This window comes from Leptodactylus fuscus, chromosome 1, assembly GCF_031893055.1.
Source record: "Leptodactylus fuscus isolate aLepFus1 chromosome 1, aLepFus1.hap2, whole genome shotgun sequence".
In the NCBI taxonomy this organism is placed as follows: Eukaryota; Metazoa; Chordata; class Amphibia; order Anura; family Leptodactylidae; genus Leptodactylus; species Leptodactylus fuscus.
The window spans coordinates 310,578,508-310,593,755 of NC_134265.1; the positions used below are offsets into that span (position 1 = coordinate 310,578,508).

At 42.7% G+C, this 15,248-nt stretch overlaps 1 protein-coding gene across 3 annotated transcripts in view; it reads left to right on the forward strand.

Moving 5' to 3' along the window:
• The window catches only part of ACSL1 (acyl-CoA synthetase long chain family member 1), a 51,627-nt gene extending 38,541 nt beyond the window's left edge, over window positions 1–13,086 (forward strand). For all 3 annotated transcript variants that reach the window (XM_075259183.1, XM_075259192.1, XM_075259176.1), the window contains exons 14-21: window positions 1,201–1,296; window positions 2,446–2,518; window positions 4,666–4,754; window positions 4,852–4,968; window positions 6,936–7,079; window positions 7,153–7,254; window positions 9,100–9,171; window positions 11,940–13,086. In XM_075259183.1, coding sequence (XP_075115284.1) covers window positions 1,201–1,296; window positions 2,446–2,518; window positions 4,666–4,754; window positions 4,852–4,968; window positions 6,936–7,079; window positions 7,153–7,254; window positions 9,100–9,171; window positions 11,940–12,080 — 834 coding nt within the window. In that variant the 3' untranslated portion in view covers window positions 12,081–13,086. The remainder of the gene's footprint in view (window positions 1–1,200; window positions 1,297–2,445; window positions 2,519–4,665; window positions 4,755–4,851; window positions 4,969–6,935; window positions 7,080–7,152; window positions 7,255–9,099; window positions 9,172–11,939) is intronic.
• Window positions 13,087–15,248: the final 2,162 nt, after the last annotated feature.

Below are 15,248 nucleotides of genomic sequence, written 5' to 3' on the forward strand. Positions count from 1 at the left end.
ATGATAAAATATAACTTTTAATCAGAAAACATCATAAAATGACAAAAAATTTGATGTCAATCACAAAATAAAGAAAAAAAAAAATGAAAACCCCCTTTTTTTTTTTTTTTCTTTATTTTGTGATTGACATAAAAATTTTTGTCATTTTATGATGTTTTCTGATTAAAAGTTATATTTTATCATCGGAGAGTTGCCGGAGAAATTTGTTTTTGCTGTGGAGATATTACACTCAAGGAATAGAGTGTGTTGCCGTGCACCCCGAAGAATTCAACCATTGAAAAGCCGATGTCTGATATCAACCTGTGGGTGAGCTGAACCTTTTTGTACCTTTTTTTTGCTAAAAATATTGATGTCGTAATCCAAAATAGTTCCTTAGTATCTGATTTAGTGGTACTCTGACACCCAGCACCTATATTGAGCTTCTGTTCTCAGCAGCTGATACAGAGAATGGATCAGGAAGCAGAGAGCCTGTGTAGTCAATCTGTAGTCATCTGTCAATCACGTGAATGGGGCTTAAGCTGCGGTGACTTGTTCAGCCACTACATAGGCAACGGTGTCTGTCTGTTCAGTGGAGGTACCGGGTGTCAGAGCAGCACCAATCTGAAATTGAGGACACATTCTTGGGTTAGATCATCAATATTCTTAGCCCCCCCCAAAAATCATCTTTTTTTTTTTATTTGCTCAAAGTTTCAGTAGGATAGCAGCCTACCTTTATCACAGCCCAGGGACCACACTGTGAATTGACCCACTATGGTCATCTACATAGAACATGATGGATTAGGACAGTAATACATACTATAAAGGATACAGACAAATACAGCCAGAGAATAAGAGGCCAGAATTGAGCGTGCATATTGGAGGTTATACAATACTAGCCATATTTCCGGATGGGATTACTTTATTTCCTGGCTATTGTATTGTGGGTATATGTAAGCCTAGTGCTTGCGTAGTCCATGGTGCTGTCCTTGGCTCTTGATAAAGGTGAGCCAGTAAAGAAATGTTGAGCAATCTATGGATTACAATTTATAGGATTAGATATACTGTTTGAATAGGTTTCTTTATGTCTTCATTATTGGATTCATAGGTCACATCAAGACCTTTTCTTACTTTTTATATAGGAAGCACTTAAATGTGTTAAGTGTTTTTGGCTTCTCTTTAGTTCTGCATTGTAACCATGTTTTTATATTTTCCTGTTTATAGGCCAGCCTTGGAGGAAGGGTACGTCTAATGATTACGGGGGCAGCTCCGGTCTCCCCTACTGTACTGACTTTCTTAAGGGCGGCTCTTGGATGCCAGGTGGGTACATATATATGTTATAATGTAACGTACAGCATGGAAGTGTGTCTGATCGTGGAAATATTGAAGTTCTCAATGTCGTCTAATCTGATGACATTGTGTGTATAATATATTTTATGTGGCTAGCGCTGATGTCCTGGGTTTAAATCCTGTCAAGGACAACATCTGCAAGGAGTTAGTATGTTCTCCCTGTGTTTGCGTGGATTTCCTCCGGGTACATCAGTTTCCTCCCACTTGCCAAAGACCTACTGATAGGGAATGTAGATTGTGAGCCCCATATAGGACAATGAATGACATGTCTGTAAAGCGTTGCGGAATATGATGGCGCTATATAAGTAAGTAAATAAACAAAGATAAAACACACACACACATATGTATATATGTATATGTGTGTGCTTTCCCAAGACTCTTTAAGTAGCAACAACTCAAGAGGAATGTTGAGAATTAAAGAAAAGGTTGTGTTTTTTTTTTTTGTTTTTTTTTTATCCCAACTACAGTGTTGCATTCTAAACTGCAGTATCTCAACCAATGGACAACAGTGGAGTATGTTCTTAATTAATAACCCCCCCCACCACCACCACCATAAACTAGCCCTAAGGCAAAACTCTGCTCTCACCTGCATACATTGAGCTCTGTTAGGGCCCGTTCACAAGGGCACAGAAGGGGCAGATTATGGCACGTAATCCATGTCATAATCCGCCCCCTCACAATGGTGGTCTATGGATGCATGTTGCCACTAGCGGAAAAAAGAAGCGAGCCACCCTTTGTTCAGGTGGATTTTGCGGCCTGTTGAGCCGCGGTGTCCGCCTCGCGGCAGCAACCTCCGGAATCGGCCCATTCATTTGAGCCGACTCCGGAGGGGGAAGCTGCGACAGTCATGGCAGGTGGGTTTTGACCCGAGAGTGACACGGCTCCCTGCGTCACTCTTAATGCCAAAATCCGCCCCCCTGTGTGAACTAGCACTTATCAGAACTGTCTAGGTACCTATAGGGCCATATCAATAGCCATTGAACAATAAATCTGTATATAATCTATAATTTTTTTATTTATTTTTTTTTTATTTCCTTTTTCTCTTCTCTTCACACTATTATCCTGTTCTGTATTTATTGTACCTTTTACATGACATCTTTGATATTCTTTCCTTATCAGTTTTATGAAGGTTATGGACAGACTGAATGCACTGCTGGTTGTTCGCTGACAATTCCTGGAGACTGGACAGCAGGTAGGAAGTGCTGATCTTGAGCTTATTGAATGTATTCAGTATTTGCAGTAAACCTTGGCCTCGTCTACTTTATGCGTCATTTGTCAGCCATTTCATCCTTCTAATGCATTCTATGAAAAGTTCTCATTTATAGCCCATAGCTGTGCACAAGTAGTGGAATTAGGGATTCTTCCACCATTTCAGTGTTGTGTAAATGTTACGGCATAAATGTGGTTCATTAACGCACCAGTCACTTATAGTAATGGGATTTGCAGGGATAGCTTTATTTTTAATTTTAGAAGGTTTTATTAAGTGCGAGAAATGTAACAGTGCATTAAGCAGTATAAACCGCAGAAGGGGGCTAAGGGTAAATAAATGACGTAGAACATACTGAATATCATAAATGACAAGCAATAAAGGAAAAAAAATGGAAATGCATAATCCTGATCATAGCTGTACAAAAATCTAATAAGATAAAAATGTGACACTAGAGATTTAAAAAAAAACAAAACAACCGCAACAAAATCTGCAACAAAAAAAGCTGCCTTTCCGCAATGTGGGGCCTCAGCCTTGGACACAAACTTGCCAAATGTTGTCTCCCAGTGGCCCTGCTGCAGAGAGTAAAGGGAGTTGACTAGATATGACCACAGGGATACCACTGCTGCCTACTACTCCAGTTTTGGACATTGGCTTAATGTATGAACATGTCTAGCTTCAGGCTTGCATTCAATGCAAACACCCATGTCTAGACAGAACCACGCTGAAGAAAAAAAATACCCATGGCTTTAACAAATAGCTAAATATTGCAATTAGTCTTTCAATATTAAGATGAGTTTGAAGTCCTTTAAATTGATGCACGATATGCAAGCACGGTTTTACCAGTGGGTAATCAATAACACTAATGGACTACAAAGCATAGCATGGTCACTGAAAAATCCGGTCTAGTGTTTTATTTGTTTAATGGATTGTACCTGCCTCTTGTACTGCGTCATGTTAAAGGGGCGTTCACAATTTTAAAAAAAATTGTTGCAAGAACCCAAAGACGAAATGGCGACCTTGTGGCCTTGCCATACACTTGAATAAAAATGTGCTGCACGCTCTTGTCCAGCAAAATGAAGAACACGATAACAGAAGGCCTACAGATTGTTGTACTGTGGTCCATTAGGTGTCACTGGTGTCTGCCACAATGCTTTTTTTTTTTTTTATTATTGACTTCAAGGGGTTGTCCAGAATTTTTTATTTTAGGCTGGGGACGGTAAAAAAACCCAAAAAACCCAAAACAAAACACACCATTGCTGTAGTGTCTCCCAGCACAGTCCAAACCTGCTGCTTCCACTGCTCACTACCTGTATAAAGCCATCCGTGCCCACAATAAAAATAAATTAATTAAAAAAACAAAAAACAAAACAGGATTTGGTGCACATATCTCGTTCCTCCAGCACTTACACAGTGAAGCTAGAGACGAATATCCTCGGCTTCACTGTAGAACTGCACAGACATTGGGAGCGTCGGACGCTTCTCCAGGAAAGTATAAAAGTGTTTTCCTTTTTTTTTCTCTCTGAATAATTGCGGGCACAGAAGGCTTTAGAACAGGACGATTTGGGGCACTAAAACCCCGGTCTATAAGGACGAATCGACCTTACAGGTTCTCTAATAAATTCTATCCAGTGTACTTACAGTTGAACAGAAATACTGAAGAAAAAACCTGCAGAGATGTGAACAGTTTCCCTTGAATAATGGCTTCTAATGAAGACGCCACTCTGAGCCTAATTCTGTCACCGATGTACTAGTGGATTGAAAATACGCAGGCTGTTTTATTAGGAAATTGCATTATCTGCAATCCCCTGATGTCCTGGCAATATCGCTCTGCTCGCTGGAGAAGAGAGGGGAAGGGGATTGGTTTAGCGCAGACTGCAGGGCATTGCTCTATATTTAGCCTGGATGTAACGGCAAGCACAGAGAACTTTCCCTGCTCTTACACTAGCAGCATACAAAGAAACTTGGATCACCTGTAGATAATGCAGATATCTGGTGGATTGTTCTCATATTAGTATTTAATGTGCTTGTTGCATACTGTGGGAATACAGAAACATTTTTAGGATTTGGCACCGGTATGGGAGGTCTATCTTATAAACGTGTCACTGATGGTAAATGTGTCTCCATGACAGGTCACGTTGGTGCTCCAATGCCCTGCAATCTTCTGAAGTTGGTGGATGTGGAGGAAATGAACTACTTTGCAGCTAAAGGAGAGGGCGAGGTAAGTCTAGTCAAACTATTGCTCACAAAAGCTTCAGCAACAAGTGTTTGCCTTTACATTTTTAACCTCAATAATTTTTTTTTTTTTTTTTTTATAGGTTTGTGTGAAAGGGTCAAATGTTTTTCAAGGATACTTAAAGGATGAGGAGAAAACGGCAGAAGCTTTGGACAAAGACGGCTGGCTGCATACAGGGGATGTGGGCAAATGGTTGCCTGTAAGTAAAATGCATATTTATGTATCTACATACTACAGTACTTGGATACTCCGCAGTGTATTCAGATACAGCAGACATTTCTGCTACTGTTCTATTCACCTGACTAAGTCTTCCAGAAATCTTTTCTCCATTCTTCTGAAACCTTGCAGATGTATGAAACTGATTTTCAGTTGCAGAAGTTTCTGCAGCCAGTAACACCTGATCCTACTCCCAGGGTATTTGGATGGTGGCTGGTATTACTTGGTTAGCTGGCCGATAGTGTCTTCAAGTGTCAGATCAGTGAGGGTGCCTGGTGTCAGGCCTACACCAATATATGGATGAGCTATCCTAATTATTACTGCTATTCCAGGCTCGTTTACAGCATAATTTGTAGGCTGTTCCCATAGCAGGTGGTTAGGAAAGACGAACTCATGGAATGCAGTTTTATTATAAGGAGGGGTCACACCTGTAGGATACCCCCTATAATGTTATAATCTTCATTTGTTTAGGTCTTAGGCTTAAATAGGCAAAGGTGAGCATTTGTATAGTGAAACCTCTTTGAGGCACCTTCTCAAAATTGCAATGCAGAGATGGTCTTCTGGGGGATGGCCGCCTTGAAGAAGATAGCCAGTGTGCAAAACATATGGGGCGTCTGGAAAAGGGGTTGGCCATTTCGCTGTATTACAGTATTATGTATGTTTGTTATCCTACCTAGCATGAAACCCGATAACCAACAAAGCGTACATATTACATGTTTGCCTGAGAATCTAATTGAACATCTGTGGATTAGGGTGGGTGGAAATGGTGTGAATGGTGCTTTAATCTCCTATTGGGACAAAAAGCTCTGAGTGGACCAAAAAGTTAGGGTCCATTCACACGGAGGAGAACTGTAAGGAATTTGGTTGGAATTTCAGCGCTGGAAAAAAAGCCTCCCATTGACTTCAATGGGATCCTTTTTCTGCCAGCATTGAACCCATTGAAGTCAAAGGGAGGCTTTTTTTTTCCAGCGCTGAAATTCCACACCAAATGCCTCACCATTTTCCTCCATGTGAATGGACCCTTACGTGGCTTAAGTTGTTTTTGTTTTTTTTGTTGAAATCTCTGGCCATTTTTGAAAAAGCGTTCCTATTGTTAAAAATGGCAATTGTTTATCTTGCATCAATGTTACCTGACCCCGACTCTCCTCCACAAGATGGGTTGTTTGCCTGCCTCGAATTGCCTCAGGTGCCCGCACCCTCGTGCGGACTTCTGGCATATGATATGGAATTGACCGATTGTACAGGCTTATTGGAGGGGGGTGGTGGATCTCCTGGCAGACGTCCTGGGCCGTCCTGTCCCATTTTCTCCTGAATTTTGCTTATTTGGCGTTCTGGATGAGGAGACCTGGCACCATCATGTACGGCTATTTCTCCGAGCAAGTTTATTCTATGCCAGGAAGGCTATTGCCCTGTGGTGGATGGCCCCTCGGTCCCTGTTGGTGTGTCAATGGTGCAAATTGGTTAATTTGATCCTCCCCTTTAACCAAATTATATATAAAGGCAGGGGCTGCCCTCAGAAATTTACTAAGGTTTGGGGGGGCGTGGTGTGCTTCCCCCACCACCCAATATTCTGCTCCCTCTATGCGTTCAGCATTGGGAGCTTATGTACCCTGAGGAGAGACGTCTGCCAGGTGGATTCGTTGGCCCTTGTCTATAGGTGAAATTGTGTTTTTGCTGACACTGTAGTGCCCTTCCATTTTTTTACACTTTTCTCTGCTCGTGGTGGAGGGGCAGGGGTGGGATGGTGGCGTAGCAGTTCTATGATTGTATCTGTGTTGGTTTTTTTTTCTGTTTTATTCTTTTTGCTGTTCTGTACATGTTTTTCTTGATTACCCTGTTTTTGTTGCATCTCCTTCAATAAAACGAGTTTAAAAAAAAAATAGCAATATATTATTTTAATCCTAGTCTAACCTAAACTGGAAATCTTTTTTTTTTTTTTTTCTTTTCTAGAATGGTACTTTAAAGATCATAGACAGGAAAAAACATATATTTAAATTGGCGCAGGGTGAATACATTGCACCAGAGAAGATTGAGAACATCTACACAAGGAGTGAAGCTGTGGTGCAGGTCTTTGTCCATGGAGAAAGTTTACAGGTAACTTCAGCTACCTGACCTGTCTACTATGTTAGGTGGAACCTGTCTACATTAATGTTGCTTTTCTTGTCAGGCCTTCCTTGTGGGTATCATAGTTCCGGATCCTGATAATGTGATGAACTGGGCAAAAAAGAGGAAATTTGATGGTACCTATGAAGACCTGTGCAAGAATAAGGTAGGCGTTGTAATTTGGGTTATATCTGGTATTGAAGCTTGTTGCCATTTACTTAAATCTGGCTAAATTACAAGACCAACCATTGACTGTGGAGAAACCTGACGCTGGGGGGAAATACTATAGAAAAAATGGAGGATAAAAAGGGACCACACAGTGGCTCAGTGGTTAACACTGCAGCCTTGCAGCGCTGGGTCCTGGTGTTCAAATCCTGCCAAGGGCATAAAACCATCTGCAAGGAGTTTGTATGTTCTTCCCGTGTTTGCATAGATTTCCATTCCAAAAGACATACTGATAGGGAAATATGTACATTGTGAGCTCTATGTGGGGCTCACAATCTACATTTAAAAAAAAAAAAAAAAAAAAGGCTAAAATTGCACCAAATCCATGTGTGTGTATTTTTGTTTTTAAATTTTGTGCACTTTGCTTTTGTGGCATTGCTCTCTGCTTTTTTTTTTTTTTTTAAATATATATAAAGTCTTTCAAGCAAAATTTCTTCAGTTCTATTTCAGATTTTTAATTCATATGACAAAAAGCGAAGAGATATATTTGAGGTGGTCTTCCTCCTCAAATGTCTCTCCAAATTTTGGTCCTGTGCATCCCGTGGCAGAAAGCGGGGCTAATCAACAGTAGTCTTACGACACAGGTTCTGTGGCTGATTCTGCTGCAGAATCCATGTCTAAGGGCCCCTTCACACGGAGTTTACGCTCCGCTCATTCAGCCGGCTTTACACGCGCTCCCATTGAAGTGAATGGGATGTGTTTTGAAGCTCTCGTGTATACGTGTCTGAATGAGCGGAGCGTAAACTCCATGTGAAGGGGCCCAAGATCAAGCAAGATGTTTCCTCTATTATCAATGGGAGGCAAATTCCATCTGTAATTTAGAGCCAATTGTAAAGGGGTTTTTTGGGCAATAAATATACCTAGACCTTTTTAGTGTGTTTTGAGTGATTTCTGGGTGTCTTTGGGAGCTCCTGGTGTCTTCTGCTTTTGGTTACATCCTTCTGCTTCCTGCTATGTAACTTCCTAACCCTCTCCCGCCCCCCCTCCCCAATCTCTCTAGCTATCCTTCCTATCCTATATGTCCTTCCCTACCTACTCAGCCCAACCCCTGACCCATATTCTATACTTGCCCTCCATTCTTCCTGTGAGACGGCCTCTTCTCCTCCGGTACTGTGTGCGCACTCCTTCTCCAGCTACGAGTCGCCTCTACTGCTTATGCATAGACACGCAGTAGAGGTGATTTACCAGCAGCAGTGTGTGCACTGTTAGAAGAAGAGCTCGCACCCTGCCAGTACAGGAGGAGGAGCCATCTTGCCAGAAGAAGCCATGGATGGGTGAGTGAGTGGAGTGGATGGGGGAAGTAGTAGTGTCGATCCGTTTCCGGAAATGTGGAAACAATTCGTCACTGGATAATCAGAAAATGTCCCTGGGTGGTCACATGACCGCCCCAGGGCTATGGATAAATATACATTTTTATTAATAATGTTATTTAGAAAGTAGGAGGGGGAGGATGCTTAGATTAGTGTAGGGATTTCAAAATATCCCAGACAACCCCTTTCAGGCAGAACCCACTTCATAGTGTGCCTCCAAGTTTCTCTTTGTGAACTTATGCTTATTCTAACTGCCTCTTTACTGCAGCATTGAGTTTTTGCAGTAATAACCCAATATAATCATAGTTGGTGGATGTGCTAAGAGGGATATTTTACTCTACTCAACTCTGAAAATTGAAATATTTGGCAAAGAAAGAAAGGGCCCTTGAGATTCCTAACAATTTTTAGATAAGTTAACGCCATAACATGTACTTCAGTATTTGTTAATCTAAGCAGACTTGTTATTCTGGTTACAGGACTTTAAAAATGCAGTTCTGGAAGACTTACTGAGACTGGGAAAAGAAGCTGGTTTGAAAACCTTTGAACAAGTAAGATAATTCTTATGCCACATCCCTAATGTCACCAGGGCCGGACTCTGGTCACCTGATGGAGCCTTGTTAAAGAGGACCTTTCACCATATCCGGGCACAGGCAGTGTTATATACTGCCGGAAAGCTGACAGTGCGCTGAATTCAGCACACTGTCGGCTTTCCCGATCTGTGCCCGGTGTGAAGAGCTTACGGTCCAGTACCGTAGTGCTCTATGGTCAGAAGGGCGTTTCTGACCATTAGCCAGGAACGTCCTTCTGCCTCGCGGCGCCAATCGCGCTGTGCTGTGGAGCGGGGAGGAACGCCCCCTCCCTCTGCTCACACAGCTCGTCCATAGACGAGCATTATCAGGAGAGGGAGGGGGCGTTCCTCCCCGCTCCACAGCACAGCGCGATTGGCGCCGCGAGGCAGAAGGACGTTCCTGGCTAATGGTCAGGAACTTACCTTACCTTACCGGACCGTAAGCTCTTCACACCGGCACAGATCGGGAAAGCCGACAGTGTGCTGAATTCAGCGCACTGTCAGCTTTCCGGCAGTATATAACACTGCCTGTGCCCGGATATGGTGAAAGGTCCTCTTTAACACTCCTGGCCACAAAGGATACATTTGGCTACTGTTGGGTGACTGCCTTAGTCCTCGTTCACATCTGCTTTTGTATTCCGTCCACGTGGAGACCACCCTCCGAACGGAATAGAAACGCAATTGCAAGCGCTGTGCTGTAAAAGCAGACTGACCCCATAGACTATAATGGGGTCCGTCTGCTTGTTGCCCACCGCCTGCATGAATCATGTCCGCTTGATTCGTATGCAGCAAGCACACGGACCCCATTATAGTCTATGGGGTCCGTCTGCTTGCACAGCACTTGCGTTTGTATTCCGTTCGGGGGAGGTCTCCCTGGATGGAATACAAAAGCAAAGTGAACAGGGCATAAGGATACGATTTTTATTTATTTATTTTTTCCCCTGTGTATACACATTGACCTCTTTTCTTGTGTACAATGGATGAAGAAGGCACCATTTTTTTTTTGCACAAAGAATTGCAACTTTTCTTTTACACTGCCCTCAGGACATTCCTAACAGATATACACTCACCGGCCACTTTATTAGGTACACCATGCTAGTAACGGGTTGGACCCCCTTTTGCCTTCAGAACTGCCTCAATTCTTCGTGGCATAGATTCAACAAGGTGCCGGAAGCATTCCTCAGAGATTTTGGTCCATATTGACATGATGGCATCACACAGTTGCCGCAGATTTGTCGGCTGCACATCCATGATGCGAATCTCCCGTTCCACCACATCCCAAAGATGCTCTATTGGATTGAGATCTGGTGACTGTGGAGGCCATTGGAGTACAGTGAACTCATTGTCATGTTCAAGAAACCAGTCTGAGATGATTCCAGCTTTATGACATGTAATTGCATTATCCTGCTGAAAGTAGCCATCAGATGTTGGGTACATTGTGGTCATAAAGGGATGGACATGGTCAGCAACAATACTCAGGTAGGCTTTGGCATTGCAATGATGCTCAATTGGTACCAAGGGGCCCAAAGAGTGCCAAGAAAATATTCCCCACACCATGACACCACCACCACCAGCCTGAACCGTTGATACAAGGCAGGATGGATCCATGCTTTCATGTTGTTGACGCCAAATTCTGACCCTACCATCCGAATGTCGCAGCAGAAATCGAGACATCAGACCAGGCAACGTTTTTCCAATCTTCAATTGTCCAATTTCGATGAGCTTGTGCAAATTGTAGCCTCAGTTTCCTGTTCTTAGCTGAAAGGAGTGACACCCGGTGTGGTCTTCTGCTGCTGTAGCCCATCTGCCTCAAAGTTCGACGTACTGTGCGTTCAGAGATGCTCTTCTGGCTACCTTGGTTGTAACGGGTGGCTATTTGAGTCACTGTTGCCTTTCTATCAGCTCGAACCAGTCTGGCCATTCTCCTCTGACCTCTGGCATCAACAACGCATTTCCGCCCACAGAACTGCCGCTCACTGGATGTTTTTTCTTTTTCGGACCATTCTCTGTAAACCCTAGAGATGGTTGTGCGTGAAAATCCCAGTAGATCAGCAGTTTCTGAAATACTCAGACCAGCCCTTCTGGCACCAACAACCATGCCACGTTCAAAGGCACTCAAATCACCTTTCTTCCCCATACTGATGCTCGGTTTGAACTGCAGGAGATTGTCTTGACCATGTCTACATGCCTAAATGCACTGAGTTGCCGCCATGTGATTGGCTGATTAGAAATTAAGTGTTAACCAGCAGTTGGACAGGTGTACCTAATAAAGTGGCCGGTGAGTGTATAATTTATGACCATAAACTAGCAGAAAAGATGCCTGAAATCTACTCCAGCTAGGGGTGCTTATAATACGCAGGCATGTGAATGGGGCCATAGAAAATAATGGGTCCGTTGTCTAGGTGCTAAAAACAGGTTTGTTCATTATGCCCCAAAAACCTTGTGTGAATGAGATCTCGTAAACTCTGTTGGTATTATGTGGCAGCAGTACTATACATGGCAGCAAATGTCCGAGGAAATGGATTATAAGTGCTAGTACTAGTTCAGAAAAGAAGTGCAAAGGGAAAATATAATTGGATTTTCATGTGGTGTTTTGGGGATTTTTATTTTTTCTCTGCTGTTTGCTCGTTATTCTACATTAGCGATGACCTGTTATACAAATCTATATGTGGGGAAATCTAAAGTGGTGGGTTAGTTTAACCATGTACTGCTGTTTGAGTCGCTTATTGTGAGTTTTGACTCTTGTAGGTAAAAGACATCGTTCTGCACTCTGAAATGTTTTCCATCCAAAATGGCCTGCTGACTCCCACCTTGAAAGCGAAAAGACCAGAGCTACGAAAATATTTCCAAGCCCAAATCGAAGAACTTTATGCTAATAACAAAGTGTAAAAAGTCCACCTTCATAGTCGTCAATACCCATCCACCAAGAAGACAATGACTGGTCATAGGAATATGGGTGAAGACCGCTCTACAATGCCTTACGGGTCACCTGTATTGTTAGCTTTCGTACTGTGACCGAACATCTTCAGACCAGGCCTTATAATTGAAAAGAATTTGGACATCCCAATTATGAATGTCACTCTCTGGAACTTCCATCTTAAACCTATTGGACTTTATTCCCCTGACACTCTGGTCTGTGTACAAGACTACTTTTACACTTCCAAAACTCACAACTTGCTTGCCAAATCATATCATTTTTCTAACATCTTGTACCTAAAACGTAATGCAACGAAGATGTATTGTTCTAATGTTTGTTCTGGGATGTATACAAGTCAGATTAGGAGTATTTTAGAGTGGTGACCTGTAATATTTTATCACTTTTATGTAAAGCGAGACTTGGTAATGCACTGTGTATAAAGCACACCTTAAAGGAATCGCTCCGTCATTCTGAAGGAGTCACTGTTGTCAGAAAGCTGCTAGAGGCCTGGGATACACCTGTTTTCTTGGCTGCCAGTCCTGTGGAAACTTAAAGTGCAATTATTGCGAGATCTGTGGAGGTGATCCAATTTTACTTCTCCAAGGGAAAGCTCTTTTTGGGAGGGAGGGCGAAAGGGATATTGTCGGAACCACGTTTTAAGGCTTTTTAGGTGTCCTTGTACCGTACCTTTTTCTAGAAACGCAAGGCACAAGGGAGTTGTATATAACAAGCACAACAATGGTTTGCACTATGTAAAGAGCTGTGATTTATGATGATACACTGTATTCTAGGCTGAGATCATTTATAGCTGTGTAATGATACAGAATTTTTATCTAAATGATATGTGACTTGTTAAAAATTGAATTTCATTGTTTGCTGAACGGTTTTTGATCTTGTAAGAACCAAAATGTTTCTGTCCCAGTTCCCTTTTCAGTCCCTTCCAAAAATGAAGGAAACCAAAATAAATGATTATAAGAAGTATTGACCCTTTTCATCTTATTTTTCTTCTTTGTTTCTGCTACAAAGCGGCCATAAGCAGTCTGTACTACAATATGATTGTTTCCTCAGGTTTTAATTGTGAAACGGTGTTACCAGGTAGGGGTGTTTCTTTACACTTTTGAAGTGTCCAGCGGGGGCTGACCATGGCAGACTACTACGCTCCCCTGTGACAAAAGGATTGATATGGTAATACTAGACACTTCTGAATAAACTGGTGTATGAACAGAGAGAGTGCACAATAACGTTCTATACTAGTATTCCATGAATGCCAGTATTTACTAAAAAAGATATGTCACTGTAACAGACAGGTCATCTGTAGTAGTTTCATACAGTGCTGTTAGGGGAAAAAAATACTACAGCGGTGGTTTTCCAAGTAATGCAGTGTGTGTAACTACGTAAAGGGGTTTCCCATTAATAACCCCCAGTGATCATTAGCATGAGAATCCTATCCTACTAATATATATTATAAATGTGAAAGTTTGTATGTTTGCTCCTCAATCGCGCAACAATGGCTGAACGGATTTGAATGAAATTTGGCACACAGATTATAACCTCAATTAAAATATAGGCTACTATTTATCCCGGTAAGGACTCGTTCACATCTGCGCCCGGTCTCCGTTCTGCAGGTTTCCGTTTCCTGCACAAAACAGAGGCAGGAGACAGAAAGCTGCAGGACTATCACATACCCATTCATTTGAATGGGTTTGAAAGATGCCCGGCCGTGAGCGGCGGTGAGCGTTTTACGCTCGGACATGCAGTACTCTGTGTCCGATTTTTAAAAAAACGGTTTCGCAGCGGAGAGCATAAAACGCTCACCGCTGCTCACGGCCGGACCCGCTCTGACAGCTTTCCTAGTGTGAACCTAGCGTAAATGACATTGCTTCATGACTGTTATGAATATAGGTTCACATACTATATTAAACAAATCTTAGCAGCAATCTTATCTCAGCCAGGGCTGTTATCTCAAAGTGTAAACACACTTAACCCTCAGTGTGTAGATACATTTGCATATTATCTGATCTGCTCCAGTGCTGACAAACACCTTTAATCCAAACTGGCAGTTTGCCAATTTTTAACAGGCCTGGAAAAAGAGAATCTAATTTGTCGCAAACAACGACCGCTATGAAGGTAGCCAGAAGTCAGAGTTCTTCTCAAGCGCAGCTAAGGGGGATCATCGATGTCAACAACATGCTCATTATATGGCGTCCCAGCAAAGTGCTGAGATGCTGGAACAATCCCAGGCACAGTGCAAGAACCAGTTCAGCAGCATGTCAGCTTGAGAGCTGCCGAAACGCCAGAGCATGCGGATCATCACAGCAGCGAGCTGCTGAGATGCCAGCACAATCATAGGCACAGCGCCAGGAACGAGTTCAGCAGCAGGCCAGCTTGACTGCTGCGGAAGCGCCGGGGAAGGCAGATCATCAACACCAACAACATGCTCATTATATGATGTTCCAGCGAGGTGCTAAGATGCTGGAACAATCACAGGCACGGTGTGAGGAACAAGTTCAGTAGCAGGACAGCTTAACAGCTGCTGAAATGCCGGAGCAGGCAAACATTGACGGCAGCAATTTGCTAAATATAGGCGGATCATCGATGCCAACAACCCGCAGCCAAAGTCGTGGGCAGAGGCTAGTAGGTGATAAATGTTATTGGGAAAAGCTCTTTAGGATGAGGTGAAATGCAGCATTATTTTTTCTTGCAGCTTTTTGCTTTGGATTTTTGAGCCAAAGAACAGATTGACTTCAAAAGTAATGGGAAATATAAAGGAAGCTCTAAGGGTCAATGCACACGTGGTTTTTGGGCGCGGATTCTGACATGGAATCAAAGACTCCCATTGACTTCAATGGGTTCCTTTTTCCGCTTGAAGTCAATGGGAGGCTTTGATTCCGCGTCAGAATCCGTGCCCGAAAACTACATGTGCATTGACCCTTATACTTCTCCCTACTCCTAAATCCAATCCTGGCTTTGGCTCAAAAAAACACAACAAAATCTACAAGAAAATTGTAGTTTTTCTGCTATTTATAGCTTCAGCCTTAACGTTCAACCTAAACCTGCTAACAGCAGAGTTGGGAGAAATCGTCAAACAATTACCTTGGGGCCCTTTCATACAAATAGGATTGGGTGAGAAATTTGGAGCA